Raw genomic sequence first — 14,916 nt, 5'->3', positions numbered from 1 at the left:
GCAGAATAGTTCCCACAGGAGAGCTCATACGAGGAGGGCTCGGACGGAACCGTCAAGATACATAGGTACCACATAGCATAGATCGGATAAATATTCACATATTCTTCCAGACCCCCAACTGTATCTCGGTACTGTAATAGTGCTAGATCAGGCTTATAATGCTTGATCAGGCTTTTGCAGTTCGATGCATTATAAAAGACAACACCTACATATTTTGAGTTAATATCTACACCTGGCAAAATATCATCACAAGTGCATTTTATTTATAAAAGTAAGTAAGTGCAATCTTCAACAACAGCACACAAACTGTTGTCAGCACTTCCCAAGATTATCAGCAACACAAACTTTACTGGCATTTCCCGCTGAAATTGTTATTTTTCAAGTGACACAAAAAAATTGTGGCGAACCGTAAAATATGAGTGTATCGTAAAAATATGAGAACAGCGGTTAATGCGGTTTACATTTTTCATAGCAAATTGATACAATGTGGTTGGGAAAAAACAAAAACTCTTTTTGGAAAACTTTTTCATTTTTCCATTTTCTTGTCCACGTGTGTAAAAAAGGAAAGCTTGTTCGTGTAAACGGGCAAGTAAAGTAATCGGCACGGATAATGAGCTCGCGGCGGAAGAGTGGGGATCGCTTTGCGCACCGTACACTTATGGCAATACACCAATAAATCACTTCTGCGCAGGTGAAGGTCAGGGCTCAATATCTTTGCCGATGATTATAAATAGTTTAAATGCGGCGACAGCGGGAGGGAGCGACGGGATTTTTTTTGCAATGCATTTGCGCAAACATTAGTTCAATCTTTATTTTACACTATTACTAGTAGAATAGATAAGTAGAATTACTTCTTTCACAAAACATCACCGGTTTCAAAACCTTTCAAAGCATAAAACCCCGTATGTAAGTACGAATCTAACGATCAATGTCATACATAATACCAGACCCACCTCTCTTGAGAACTATTCCGCTACCATTTGGATGACACAGTCTTAGAGCATTAAACCAACAGGACATGCATGGACAAAAGCGTCTCTATGCTTGTATTTTTGCAATGTTGTCTTGTACCTACAACAACAGAATATACGTCCGATTTTAATAATTGTTTTAGATGAGTCTCTTATGTCTGCTATTAAACTTCAGTGATTCGCCCTTCGAGATTACACTTATTTACTTGTAGTAGCACGGATATGTGCTGCCATCTTACACTACTTTAGAGCAACCATATTTAAAAAAATAATTATGCGCGCTCTAATGTGGGTATCTCTTACACGTTTTGTGTGGCTGCCATCGCGCACGTATTTTTTTATCGTTATTAGTTATTTGGATATTTTAGTGGGTTTTTTGTGTTTAAATCATGGGAAAACGAAAACACCACGACGAAGAAGAGTATTTGGCTCGAAAAATCAGAAAATACGAGAAAAAGATGTCTCGAGTTCGCCGTAAACAAAGGAGTTACCGCAGTGCATCCATTTCAAGTTTAGAACGTGATCGATATTCGGATAACGAATACCCCGGGTCGCCGCAGGAGACTCCACAAAACGGAGGTTTGTACATACATGGATATTTAAATTTCGAACGACACTCTTCGACAGCGTGACCTTGACCTACTTTTCAAACAAATCGTTTTTTTTTTTGTTTACCGTCTAGTGCTATGAGTTTAGTCTGCAAGGCTAATACCAACCAATAGTATACTTCAGTTTAACCTGTAAGGTTAATCGCTGTATATGTGGTAGCACAGAAACTCTAGAACATAGTCCGGGAGGCTATGTCGTGAGTTATGTTTACAGTTATGTGGATGACACGGATAACTACCTAATTCTAGAGTACAAACCGTGAGTTTGTATCATGAATTTGTTACTATTGTTTCAGGAGCCCCTTATGAAGTAAATTTTACATTAAATCAAACTTCACATTCAAACGTCTCGGCTACCAATAGTATATCCGTGCCCGCACCGACGGCAACTTTTGCTCCCGCACCTGATCCTACTTCTGTTGTTATACCCGTGGCCACGTCCACGCCAAATATACCGCCGCCGCTAGAAAATGCGCCTACGGAAGGTATACAGGAATTAGACCTACAACCTGATATTTTGTGTTTACTCGGAGAAGAGCCTGTGAGGGAAGAGAAGTTCGGTGTGAATGTTCACAAAGACATTGCTAGCCGCTGGTCTGATATATTAGTTAATGGTATTAAGGATCAAACTAAAAATGAGATATTGAAGGCCTATAATGTACCTGATAATCTTAGAGTTGCTCAGGCTCCGACACTTAATCCTGAAATAAGAGCGGCGGTGAATGAAAGTGCCTTGAAGAGAGACGATATTCTGATTGATAAACAGAAGATTTTGTCTGTTGTCATAACAAGTTTGGCAAATACAATCACGTCTGTTTTGACAACTACTTCCATCGACGAGACGTTCAAGTGTCAGATGTTAAAATGCCTTAGTGATGCCGGTAGACTCTTGTGTCATGCACATTATGATGAGACACAAACTAGAAGGAATTTTTTGCTGTCGTGCCTTAACAAAGAGATCAAAGATAGTGTTAAGGACCTTAAACGTGATCACATGTTATTTGGTACTGATCTTCAAGATAATTTAAAATTTATGAAAGCTATTATAAAAACAGGTTCCGAGTTAAAATCTTCGGCTGCTAAGCCGAAGTTACCACCCAAAAATTTGCAACCGAAAGGATCAACTCCAAGGGCTTTAAACTGGAGGGGCCCGCCACCGCCGCAGTCACAGCCTCGCCGCGCGCCAGCGAGACCGAACCCGACGGCTGGTGGGCGCAAGCAGCAGCCATCAACGCGCCGTGCGACGGACCGTCGTGCTCCACGTCAGCAGAGCCGGCCCTCGCGCCGCTAGCCGAGGTGAACGGCACTAATGTACAGGCTGGTAGATTGAAATATTTCTATTATAATTGGTTACACATCACGAATGATCCAGTAGTCTTATCCTGGGTTAATGGTTTGCGAATTCCTGTTTCAAATGATATCTTTCAGTCTAGCATTTATCCACAAAACACTCCCAAATCCAATGCAGATGAGTTAGCCATGACTATAGAAATTGAGAATCTTTTAAGTATTGGCGCCATTAGTCTATGTGAACCATGTGATGGTCAATTTTTATCAAATATCTTTCTTGTCAAGAAGAGCAATGGAACCAATAGATTTATTTTAAATTTAAAATCATTAAATAAGTTTATTACCGCGCCACATTTTAAACTTGAAGATTACAGAACTGCAATGAGGCTCATGTCTAAGCATGCTTACATGTGTTCAATTGACCTTAAAGATGCATATTTTTCAATTAGTGTTCATTGCGAATCTAGAAAGTATTTGCGTTTTATTGGTTAGGAAAGCTATATGAATTTCAAGTTTTACCATTTGGTCTTAATATAGCACCCTATGTTTTTACAAAATCATGCCCCGTAATGGAATTTCTGCGTAATCAGGGGCTATTGTCTGTCATTTATTTGGATGATTTGTTGTTATTCGGAAATACTAGTAGTGACTGTAAACGAAATTATGAAATTACTCAAAACTTGTTGCAATCACTAGGTTTTACAATAAATATAAAAAAGAGTGTAAGTACACCCAGTCAAACTGCTATCTTTCTAGGTTTTCTGTTTGATTCACAAAATTGTACAATAAGCATTCCTCTAGAAAAGAAACAAAAGATCAAGGATGAGCTCATGCATTTTTCTAGTTTAAAACGGTGCAAGTTACGTAACTTCGCTCATATGATAGGATTGCTAATATCGATTTGTCCAGCATCGCAGTATGGCTGGCTTTATACAAAGAAGTTTGAAAGAATTAAGTATCTGAGTTTGAAACAAAATGATGATTACAATCAATACATTAATTTACCTATGCCCTTACGTGAAGAATTTGACTGGTGGTTACGTAACATTGATCATTGCGCTAGCCCTATCCGATCTGGTGACTACAAGTTGGAAATATACTCAGACGCGTCTCGAACTGGTTGGGGTGTGAATTGCTCTGGTAGAACCGCCAGCGGGCAATGGTCTAGCGAAGAGTTGACAAAACATATTAATTATTTAGAGCTGAAAGCAGCATTTTTTGGATTACAAATTTTTGCCAAAAATTTTAGCAATTGTGAGATTCTTTTACGGATTGACAACTCTACTGCTATTTCTTATATCAATAGGATGGGTGGTATACGATATCCCCATCTCAATTCAATCAGTCGCAAGATTTGGCAGTGGTGTGAAGAGCGAGGCTTATATGTTTTGCTTCTTATATTAGTTCTCGTGACAACTATATCGCGGACGCGGAATCTCGTCGCATACATGCTGACGTCGAATGGGAACTCGCCGACGACGCTTATCGTTTTATATGCAAAAATTTAACCAGCCTGAGATTGATTTGTTTGCAAGTCGATTGAATAAGAAATGTTCGAAATTTGTTTCTTGGCACAAAGATCCCGAAGCATATAAGGTGGATGCATTTACTTTGACCTGGTCTAATTATTTTTTCTATGCATTTCCCCCATTTTGCTTAATAATAAAAGTTTTACAAAAAATCATTTTTGATAAAGCTGAAGGTATTGTTGTGGTTCCTCTCTGGCCAACGCAGCCTTGGTACCCACTTTTAGGAAGCTGTTGATTACCGAGCCTATTGAATTAAAATCTAATACAAAATTGTTGTCATCCCCTTACAGTCGCGAACACAAGCTTCAAGAGAGTCTTACCCTGGTTGCCGGAGTATTATCAGGCAGGCGTTCCTGAGGCAGGGTTCTCCTTCTGCTGCTGCCGACGTCATGTTAGCGTCATTAGCAGAGAGTACACTTAGACAGTATAATACTTGTTTTAGACGTTGGTTCGCCTTCTGTCAAGATAGGAATTTGAATTTATTTGATGTATCTGTTACTCATGTGTTAGATTTTTTTGTTATTCTTTTTCAAGAGGGTCAAAAATATGGTTCAATTAATAGTAATAAAGCAGCACTGTCACTTGTGTTAAATGCAGTGATTATGAATGACCCTCAAGTAACGAGGTTTATGAAGGGAGTATACAAATTGCGAACCCCACAACCAAGATATACTTTTACATGGGATCCGGCTATTGTCTTAGATTACTTAAGTGCTTGGTACCCTAATTCAGACCTTTCGTTTGAGAGACTGTCCAAGAAATTGACAACACTTTTGGCCTTAATAACTGCACATCGGGTACAGACATTGTCGTTAATTAAATTGTCTAACATTAAAAATACAATGAAAAGTTCGTAATTAACATCACAGATCAAATCAAAACCTCGGCGGTGAATCGTACGCCGCCAACATTGATTCTTCCTTATTTCGATGAAAGACCTTCCATATGTCCTGCTAGGACTTTAGAACATTATTTAAGTGTATCAGCAACAAAGAGAAAATCTAACTGTGATTCCTTATTGATTAGTTTTAAGAAACCGTTTAATAATGTAACTTCACAATCTTTAAGTCGTTGGATCAAGGTCACCCTTCGTGAAAGTGGCATAGACACGTCTATTTTTTGTGCACATAGCACAAGACATGCAGCAACGTCTGCCGCCAATAGGTTCGCAGTGAGCTTAGATATAATAAAAAGAACCGCAGGTTGGACCGGTAGATCTGAAACCTTCGCAAAGTTCTACAATAGAGAAGTGATCGCAGATACCTCTGATGTCTTTGCTCGTTCTATTTGTAGGATGGCCTCGGTCAACGACGTATAATGAAGATGACTTTGTTTTCCTTTACATGCTGATAAATAAGTTTTTAAATTACAATAATACATTATCTGATTATGTATTTTGTAGTTTCTATCACTTTTCTATCCAAACGTTTCCTCTCTTTTTACCTATTTCGTGAGACTTTAAACATCTACAAGTAAATAAGTGTAATCTCGAAGGGCGAATCACTGAAGTTTAATAGAAAATCAAACGAACTTACCTGTAAGTGACGTTCGATGACTATTAAACGGTGTGATTCGCCCGAAGAGATTACACTCCCTCCCTGTCCCTGATCAAAATACCTTTAGATCCTTCCCAAATTTTCACGAAATAGTGGCTAACGATGGCCAAAGGGGCAAACGTGTATGAGATACCCACATTAGAGCGCGCATAATTATTTTTTTAAATATGGTTGCTCTAAAGTAGTGTAAGATGGCAGCACATATCCGTGCTACTACAAGTAAATAAGTGTAATCTCTTCGGGCGAATCACACCGTTTAATAGTCATCGAACGTCACTTACAGGTAAGTTCGTTTGATTTTCTAAAATTACTCGTTTAAGTTGTTTATGACGTGTGTAACGATATGGTAAAAAAAATCTGAACAAGCTTTTACTATTTGTTGCATTGTTTGCTCCTAGCCTGTAGCCTGGACCTCTATACTGGTAAAATTTTCACACACGACTTATGGCGGTTCCGGCAGGTTGAATGCTCTGAGGACACAACTAAAATTTTACGCTCAAATAAAGTGCTTACAGCTTATCTAAGATATTGTTGCTATTTCAATTGCTGTTCTCTCTTATATCCTATATTTTCTCTTTTATCTATTTTATGGGCAACGTTACGTGAAATTCTAGTTATTTCAGTTTGAAAATCACCTTTAGTGTCTAGATATTGATTTTTAGTGTAAACAGGAGTATCGGGTCTGTTGTCATTCAAAAGATGTGCTGCAGAAGTTATTTAAAGAAGGTCCTAGCTGTTGAGGAGTAAATAATGTTATGGAAACTAAAATATTGTCGCAAAGACTGTGTACTTACCTAGTCATATCATTATGATATCTTTCTCATATCCTATATACCTATCCTTGTCGAAGGTGTTTGAAGCGGTCTTCATACGAGGAAGCATATTATCGGAGTTATTTCACAGCCAAAATCAAACAAACCCAAATTATATTTGACTAGCCCTGTTGAAAGATTTTTTTAAATCGGTCCAGTTGGTTTCGAGTTTATCCATTACCTACATACAAACAGAAATATCTTTTTTCCTCTTTATAATATTAGTATGGATAGTACAGACTAAGGTTAAGAACGATCTCCCATCTTCTATAACCCTATCACACTTTTGCACGCTGGTCCCAAAAGAGCTATTGCCTTCAAAACCTCCATGCTACCCATTTAACCCATACACAGTAAATAACCACGTACAGTCTAAACTAGATACCTAAAATACGTGATCTCTACGGAACCTGGGTCACGTCTCGTGCAAATAACACACGCGCGCAGCTTTATTTTATTATATTTTGGCGCGAAACCGCCGCCATTATGGCGCGCGGCGGGCATGCATTATGACGGCACAGTGATACTTTTTAAAAGAAAAGAGTAATAGCTTTTTTCATAATTTATGCTTTCAGATCTTTGTTATGGAAAGTATGAATTTTGTTCGTTGTTTTACTTAAAGCTTGATAGCTATGCTACCTATGTTGTTTCGAGTTGGCTGCTATATATTTCTAAATAGCAGTTCCACGCGGTTTCACCCGTGTCCCGGGGAAACTTCTCGTACCTGGACAAAAACATACCTACCCTATGTTAAGCACAGATAGCGTAGCTTCCTAACAGTGAATTATTCGAGTCGGTTTAGTAGTTCCGGCCAAATATTTGCTCTAAGATTCTGTAGCGCTAACAGAAAACCTATTAAAGTTTCACCAGTGGTGGATCTATCGTAATGGACACAGTGGGAATTTTACAACCTAATTTCGGTACTTGTGACGTCACACTTGTTTCTTCATTTTATGTACTACCCTTATGTCCCTATGTACTTACTATGTGTACTCATATTGACCTCCCTTATGTACAGCGCCTATGTCCGCCCTTATGTAGTCCCCTATAGGTATACAAGGCAAGAGGTAAGGTATGGTAGAGGAAGGTAGGAGAGCATTAAGGCTTACTAAATTGCTCTTCTTATTTACTACCCCTATATATGCCATTATTTCACCTACCTTTAGTACCTACACTCTCGTATATGTTCTTAATCTATTTACCTCCTTAATAACCTTTATACATATATACTTACCTACTTTCCCTATGTATAGGAACTGCAGCATATTTGGAATACTGCAGGTAACTTGGAATACTGCGATATCTAAATATATATAAACGCCATCTGAGTTTTTATGCCGTAAACATAACGTCAAACGATACACAAAGCCATACAGCATTAAAAACAGGACGCCATCTTGACATTTCGGCTACCAGCCCCCAGCGAATGAAACGCCTGATTTGAAAACTTTTTCGGTAAGAATGCAATCAGTGGTAATCATTTGCTGTAATACTCTAAATCTTTATTGTAATTATTTTAATTGCGGAGTGACCTTGTTAGTTTAAGATATTACTATGATTTTGTGAATATTTCTAGAATTAAAAATTTGACATGCAATTTTAAGTTAGGTTGGTGTGTTGTTAATTTGGAATACCGTGTTCTTTTTGCTTTTCAGTTTTTTTGGGAGTCGGTTTTATTTTTTTGTAAAAGTTTCTTTTTTTGCAAAGAGTCAATGACTATAAAAATATTAGAATTCTATTAGTTTCTAAGAAAAAGTGTTAGCAATTTTCAAAGAAAAAAAAAATGAATATAATTTGGAATACTATATTCCCACCCTAAGTCACAGCACCACCCGTGTCAGCACCCTAAGTCAAATCACGTTTTTGGAGTATTTTTAGTTTGATAGGCATTTTGATAATATATCTGGTATTTTTTATATTTGATTGTTCTCATTATTAAAGTTTAATATTTTGACAATAATTTAATGTATTTTTTATTGAGCTATCCCGTTTCTCCTTCAATTTATTTTCAAAAAACAAACTAGTATTCCAAATATGCTTCACTTCCTCTACTTCTCATTTCTCCCAAGTTATCGCCGTGCCTTGTGTAAGTACTTTCAATATTACTCCTATACATATACTCTCCCTGTTTTAAAGTTACATATTTTTCTATGATTCATCCGGTGTTAAACATTAACATTAACTAACCCAAAAATAAAACTCATTTCATGATAACGCAAAAAAGTGCCGCTTGGTCGGACTGTACGCACTTTATTTTTTATCTGTAGCTATTTTCGGAATCTATGCTGCTCTAAACAATCTGTGGTTGTCAACGCAGTGATCTGTCAAATAAAAGTGATTTTCAGTTTTGCATTTATCACGTAAACATAAAATTTAATTAAAAATGCCTGCCGGACCATCAGCCATGGACGGGCTACGTGAAAAAGCCTTTCAAGACTACAGAAAGAAGTTAATGGAACACAAAGAAGTAGAATCCAGACTGAAAGAAAGTATGTATAAGTGGTCATTGTCATTGATTTTTGCCGAATCATGTCATAAACTTTTGATTAAATATGTATTATTTTAGCTTCCTACCCCTCATCTTAACATAAAACTTTGATAATTAATAAACCAAATCATAGTTTACGACGCATTTAATGTATAAAACTACAACATTCCCATTGAAAATAGGTTACAGTTCTGAAGCAAGAATTTCGACTATAGCTTTCACATTTCCTGTGTTTTTCTTTACTATATCTTCTCAGTTTTTTCTAAAACTCACTACTAGGAAAGTTATTCAGTGAAGTTACCATAATTGTTTGTTCATTAAGAGCTTGCTAACTCGGCGACATTTTGTATTGTATACAGTATAATGTTATTCTGTGAATAATATCCTGTCCTATTTAATAATAGAATGTGAAAATATATACGTTCATCTCTCATGCTAAAACTGCTGGATTATTTTTTATGGAACTTAGCAATATTATATCAAAATTAGTAAGACTTCTTTTATTAAATCCATGGTTGGATACTCTCCAAGGGAACTATTCGTTCCCTCTGGAATCCCCCTCCTCTCCCTCTGGAAATGAGTAAAATTCCTGGCAAAAACTAGTAATCATACATTTAATATTAATTGTTGTGTTACAGTGAGAGACAAACTGAAGGATGTGACCAAACAGTATGACAAGAGTGAGAATGACCTCAAGGCCCTGCAGAGCGTTGGTCAGATTGTTGGAGAAGTTCTGAAGCAGCTCACTGAAGAGAAATGTTAGTATATTACAACACTATATTCATTTTATTTTTAAATTCAGGTTTATACCTTTAATCTTGACTATTGGGATATTCCCTTTTAAGACTGTTTGTTAGACTTTCTGGATTCTAACTACTCATAACAACTGTCAGTCAGGCACCACCAATTTTTGGCCAAGCATTGCTTATATGTTATGATCACACACACGTTATGATTACAAATTCTTTCATGAAAAGTGTAATTATTTAAAGCAATTTTTAATAAAATTAAATGTTAGCAGAGATTAAGTGCTGAAATAATTATCATCATCATCTCCTTTTCCATATGAAACAATTATTACTCTATGAATACCTAGAAAATTAAACACAACAAATCATTAATTAAATTTTGAGTAATAACAATCTGCTATATATATATATTTTTTTAAATTACTTTATTAAAACATTCCAGTTATAGTAAAAGCAACGAACGGCCCTCGCTATGTGGTCGGCTGTCGTCGTCAGTTGGACAAACAGAAGCTGAAGGGAGGCACTAGGGTCGCGCTCGACATGACCACGCTCACTATCATGAGGCATTTGCCTAGAGAGGTAAATAGTTTTTATTGTATTACTAACTGTTTCTCTAGATTCCAGGGAGAACTTAGTGTAGCTAGTATAGTCTGTTTCTGTCTCCAAGGTACAATCTATATAATTGCCAAATTACACCAGAATTGATTCTACAAGCATATCAAACAAATAAAGTTAATAATGCTGCAGTTTCTTCTACATTCTGTGAGTAGTTCTCACAGTCCTTATACATCTAGATAAAAAGTAGCCTATATTTTCCTCAATAAATATAGGCTCTCTAGTACTGAAAGCATTTAACAAATCCTAAATAATTTTATGTTAAGCTGTAGAGTCCTTGAAATACATTACCTCCTGTATTTTTTATCTAATTTAAACTTAATTTATTTCAGGTTGACCCCCTGGTATACAACATGAGTCATGAGGACCCTGGTGATGTCACATACTCTGCTATTGGAGGTCTGCAGGAACAGATCAGACAGCTCAGAGAGGTGAGTTAACCCAGGATTATCATTATCAGCTAAGCAGTTTATAAGCATTATATAAGGCTTATTTGTACTCCATTCCCATGAAAAACAATCTGGTTTGTTTATTGAATTTAAAGTTAATTTGTATAGTAAAACAGTCTCAGCGGCTATTCTTTCTAGAATAGTCTGTCCAATGCAACTATAGTTTCACATGAACGGATAGAAATCATGCGCAGGACCGACATTGACGTAGTCTCTGGTGTATGAACTTCCAGGTTGCTTTTTGAAGGTAGCTTAAAACCCATAAAACGATTTCGGCCAAACAGGTATGGAACTTAAGACTTGTATGTATAGGAAAGGTATTATATGTATACCACAACTTTTTTTATTGGAAATCATCAAATGACCCCTCCGGCTGTGGGTTAGCGGTCTCAGACTTACTGACTAAAATGTTTTATGTTTCTTTGTAGGCCTTTTATTTACAAGGGCCGCGATAACTCTTTCGAACAATCCAGCAACGAAAAGCATACATTCTACTATATTATTACAATAATTATTTATTAAACCCTGTAACTTTACTCCTCCCAGGTGATTGAACTCCCCCTAATGAACCCAGAACTGTTTGTCCGAGTGGGCATCACTCCTCCCAAAGGCTGTCTGCTGTACGGTCCCCCCGGTACCGGCAAGACTTTGCTGGCCAGGGCGGTAGCTTCACAGCTTGATGCTAACTTCTTGAAGGTATGTGGTTCATTTCTATAAATTTTTTAGCTTATCAGAACTCATTATATAAATAGAAAAGGACCATTTATGAAACAGTTTAGTAAAGATTGTCTAAGCAGAAATGACGCGGTCCAGCACCTCATTTACGTAAACAACCTTAACAATATCAAAATTCAGCTACATCTTAGTCAAACCGACGACTGAATAATCATCATAATCATATTTTAAACCTGCTGTTTCCTGCCCTTTTCTGCTGAGGAACTTCCCAGGTCCGGACAAAACATAGCCCATGTTTAGTGCTGATAGTGTAGCTTCCTTACAGTGGAAATAAGTTCAGTAGTTCCAGAGCCTAATCGTTTCAAACTAACAAATAAGCAAATCTTTCCTCTTTATATATTAGTATCTATATTCCGCAGGTGGTATCCTCAGCGATAGTGGACAAGTACATCGGCGAGTCGGCTCGCCTCATCCGCGAGATGTTCAACTACGCCCGCGACCACCAGCCCTGCATCATATTCATGGACGAGATCGATGCTATCGGTAAGTAATACGAAGCTGTAATTTAGTAATTATGTGGATATTTTTGTAGTTATATGTATAAGTCAACTGGTAATTTTAAGCATTAAAATGTCGAGATTACAAGGTGCTGCACCGTGTGTAATCTCACGATTTTAGCCACGTTTCTGATTCACTTTAGCAAATCGCGAGCGAACATTTCTAAATTGGACGTAGTATGCAGAAACGTTCCAACCCACAAGTCACCCGAAATCGAGTTATTGTGATTGAACAGCCTAAAATTTAGCATATGGTTATCTAAACTCAATATAATTCAACAATAAAACCTCTAGTACCTTTACTAGTTAGAATGAAAAAGAATACAACTGAAACGCGTAAATGCTTATATCTCAAATTCAAGTTGAATTTGAGATATAAGCATTTACGCGTACAGTGGGTTGGAACGTTTCTGCATAACTACGTCCAATTGTGCACGAAACTGCAACCTAGCACAACATGGGACTTGACAAATGACAAACAAACAAGACTTGATTTTGCAAATCATTTGCAACTGTGTGCTAATCAAATATTTTTTTAATTTTATATTATAAAACCATGAAAATTTAAAAATATTTCTTTTAAAATTTTCAAGTTAATATATAATGGTATTTTTTTTTTAATTTAGTATAGAATAAGTTAATAAGAATCCATCTGCCGCATTAGGCAAGTCCTGTAAGGGTAGATGTAAGGTTGTGTATAAATAAATAAACAAGTAAAAAAATATCACCTCAACCAAAAAGATTCTTTGAAAGTGAAATCTCTCTCGAACACTTAATTTTTTTTTATGAACACAAAAATAAACCAAACCTATTTCTTCCAGGTGGTCGCCGTTTCTCGGAAGGCACAAGTGCTGACCGTGAAATCCAGCGTACTCTCATGGAACTGCTCAACCAGATGGACGGCTTCGACTCTCTAGGCCAGGTCAAGATCATCATGGCCACCAACAGGCCTGATACCTTGGACCCTGCCCTGTTAAGACCTGGCAGGCTTGACAGGAAGATTGAGATTCCTTTGCCTAATGAACAGGCTAGGTAAGATTATATTAAGGACATAGTGCATAGTGAAGTGGTACTAACATAGATTTAGGTTTTATGTTATATAAAGTATGTATGTTAGTTTTTAAGGTATATCTATGAGCCATTGTTGCCTGAATGTAGAAGTTAATCTTAAAAAAATACTACATTTCGTTGGGGTCGGCTTCCAGTCTAATCGGATGCAGCTGAGTACTAATGTTTTACAAGGAGCAACTGTCTATCTGACCTCAACCCAGTTGTCAGGGCAACCCAATACCCTTTGTTAAGACTGGTTGTCAGACTTTCTGGCTTTTGACGATACCGATTTTCAAATGACAAGCGAGACCCACCAGTTTATTGCGCCTACTGAAACACGTAAGATCGCATAAAATACCAAAATCTTAGGATAGTACAGAATATTAATAGTAATTCATATTCTATTCTTTCAGACTTGAAATCCTAAAGATCCACGCTTCGCCGATAGCTAAGCACGGCGAGATGGACTACGAGGCGGTCGTCAAACTGTCTGACACGTTCAACGGTGCCGATCTCAGGAACGTCTGCACCGAAGCCGGTCTGTTCGCTATCCGTGCTGAGAGGGAGTATATTATACAGGTGTGATAGTATTTTCTATATCATAAATGTGAAAGTTTGTGAGGATGTGTGTACGTTTGTTACTCTTTCACGAAACAACTACAGGAAGGATTTTGACGAAACTTGGTAATAACCCAAAAAATAAAATAACTAGATATTTAGATAATTAATAAAACCTCGACAGAAACATTATGACCAAAGAATAGTAATAATTTAAATCTAATTTAGTGCTGTCTCTAGGAAGTAATGTACATCACTTACATTTTGGCGAATCTTTATATATTGAAGGATTATTATCATTTGATCATAATGAAAAATCATTGTAATACCGTCATGTTACACAGATTTTTCATCAAAAACACACTTACCTGAGACGTTCCACTTACAATTTTTCTGGCACCATTTTTAATTCAGCCTTATATTTACATAAGTAGGTATCAGAAAATACATTACATGAACACACTATTTAAAACAAATAATCTTCTATTCCCAGGAGGATCTAATGAAAGCTGTGCGTAAGGTAGCAGATAACAAGAAACTGGAGAGCAAGTTGGACTACAAACCCGTCTAATTATGTTTTATATTAATATTATAATATGTATCTTCATTTACTTACTTGCTAATAAATAGTTATGTCTTATATTGGGTATTTTGTTTTTATGATCATAATATTGTTAAGTTGAAACGGAGAGAGATAATTTTGCGCATATAAACTGCACACAGAACGACTGAATGGGATCATCAGCTAATTCTAAAGAAGAATAAAATTATGAAAATAAACAATTTATTTTATAAGTCAACTGGCTTCCGCCCGCGGCTTCGCCCGGGTAAAGTTCGGTTATATCGCGTTTCCAAGAGAATTCTTCAAAGTCCGGGATAAAAACTATCCTTTGTTCTTTCTCAAGGTGAACTCAATCTCTGTACCACATATTATCAGTTCAGTGTGATCAGTTTAGACGTGAAAGCGTAACAGACAGACAGAGTTACTTTCGCATTTTTAATATTAGTA

The 14,916-nt window shown here is 36.9% G+C and overlaps 2 protein-coding genes across 2 annotated transcripts; both read left to right on the top strand.

The window, feature by feature from the left end:
• The first annotated feature begins 1,140 nt into the window (after nt 1-1,140).
• LOC126056531 (uncharacterized) lies at nt 1,141-2,943 on the top strand. Its single transcript, XM_049849915.2, has 2 exons — nt 1,141-1,550; nt 1,876-2,943. The coding sequence occupies exons 1-2, from the start codon at nt 1,361-1,363 to the stop codon at nt 2,868-2,870; spliced, it is 1,185 nt and encodes a 394-aa protein (XP_049705872.2). The 5' UTR covers nt 1,141-1,360; the 3' UTR covers nt 2,871-2,943.
• A 6,115-nt stretch (nt 2,944-9,058) lies between these two features.
• LOC110382610 (26S proteasome regulatory subunit 10B) lies at nt 9,059-14,547 on the top strand. Its single transcript, XM_049849316.2, has 9 exons — nt 9,059-9,255; nt 9,893-10,012; nt 10,446-10,582; nt 10,951-11,049; nt 11,614-11,763; nt 12,162-12,285; nt 13,121-13,331; nt 13,763-13,928; nt 14,401-14,547. The coding sequence occupies exons 1-9, from the start codon at nt 9,150-9,152 to the stop codon at nt 14,476-14,478; spliced, it is 1,191 nt and encodes a 396-aa protein (XP_049705273.1). The 5' UTR covers nt 9,059-9,149; the 3' UTR covers nt 14,479-14,547.
• Nucleotides 14,548-14,916: the final 369 nt, after the last annotated feature.

The sequence above is a fragment of the Helicoverpa armigera genome, chromosome 21, assembly GCF_030705265.1.
Source record: "Helicoverpa armigera isolate CAAS_96S chromosome 21, ASM3070526v1, whole genome shotgun sequence".
NCBI classification, from domain to species: Eukaryota; Metazoa; Arthropoda; class Insecta; order Lepidoptera; family Noctuidae; genus Helicoverpa; species Helicoverpa armigera.
This window is presented reverse-complemented; position numbering and strand designations above follow the sequence as displayed.

Bases quoted from the DNA above. Each gene is read 5' to 3' on its own strand.
- LOC126056531 (XM_049849915.2), top strand. From the start codon at position 1,361: ATGGGAAAACGAAAACACCACGACGAAGAAGAGTATTTGGCTCGAAAA. The intron at 1,551-1,875 runs GTTTGTACATAC...CTATTGTTTCAG, and splicing joins GGAGACTCCACAAAACGGAG to GAGCCCCTTATGAAGTAAAT.
- LOC110382610 (XM_049849316.2), top strand. From the start codon at position 9,150: ATGCCTGCCGGACCATCAGCCATGGACGGGCTACGTGAAAAAGCCTTT. The intron at 12,286-13,120 runs GTAAGTAATACG...TATTTCTTCCAG, and splicing joins GGACGAGATCGATGCTATCG to GTGGTCGCCGTTTCTCGGAA. The intron at 13,332-13,762 runs GTAAGATTATAT...CTATTCTTTCAG, and splicing joins TTGCCTAATGAACAGGCTAG to ACTTGAAATCCTAAAGATCC.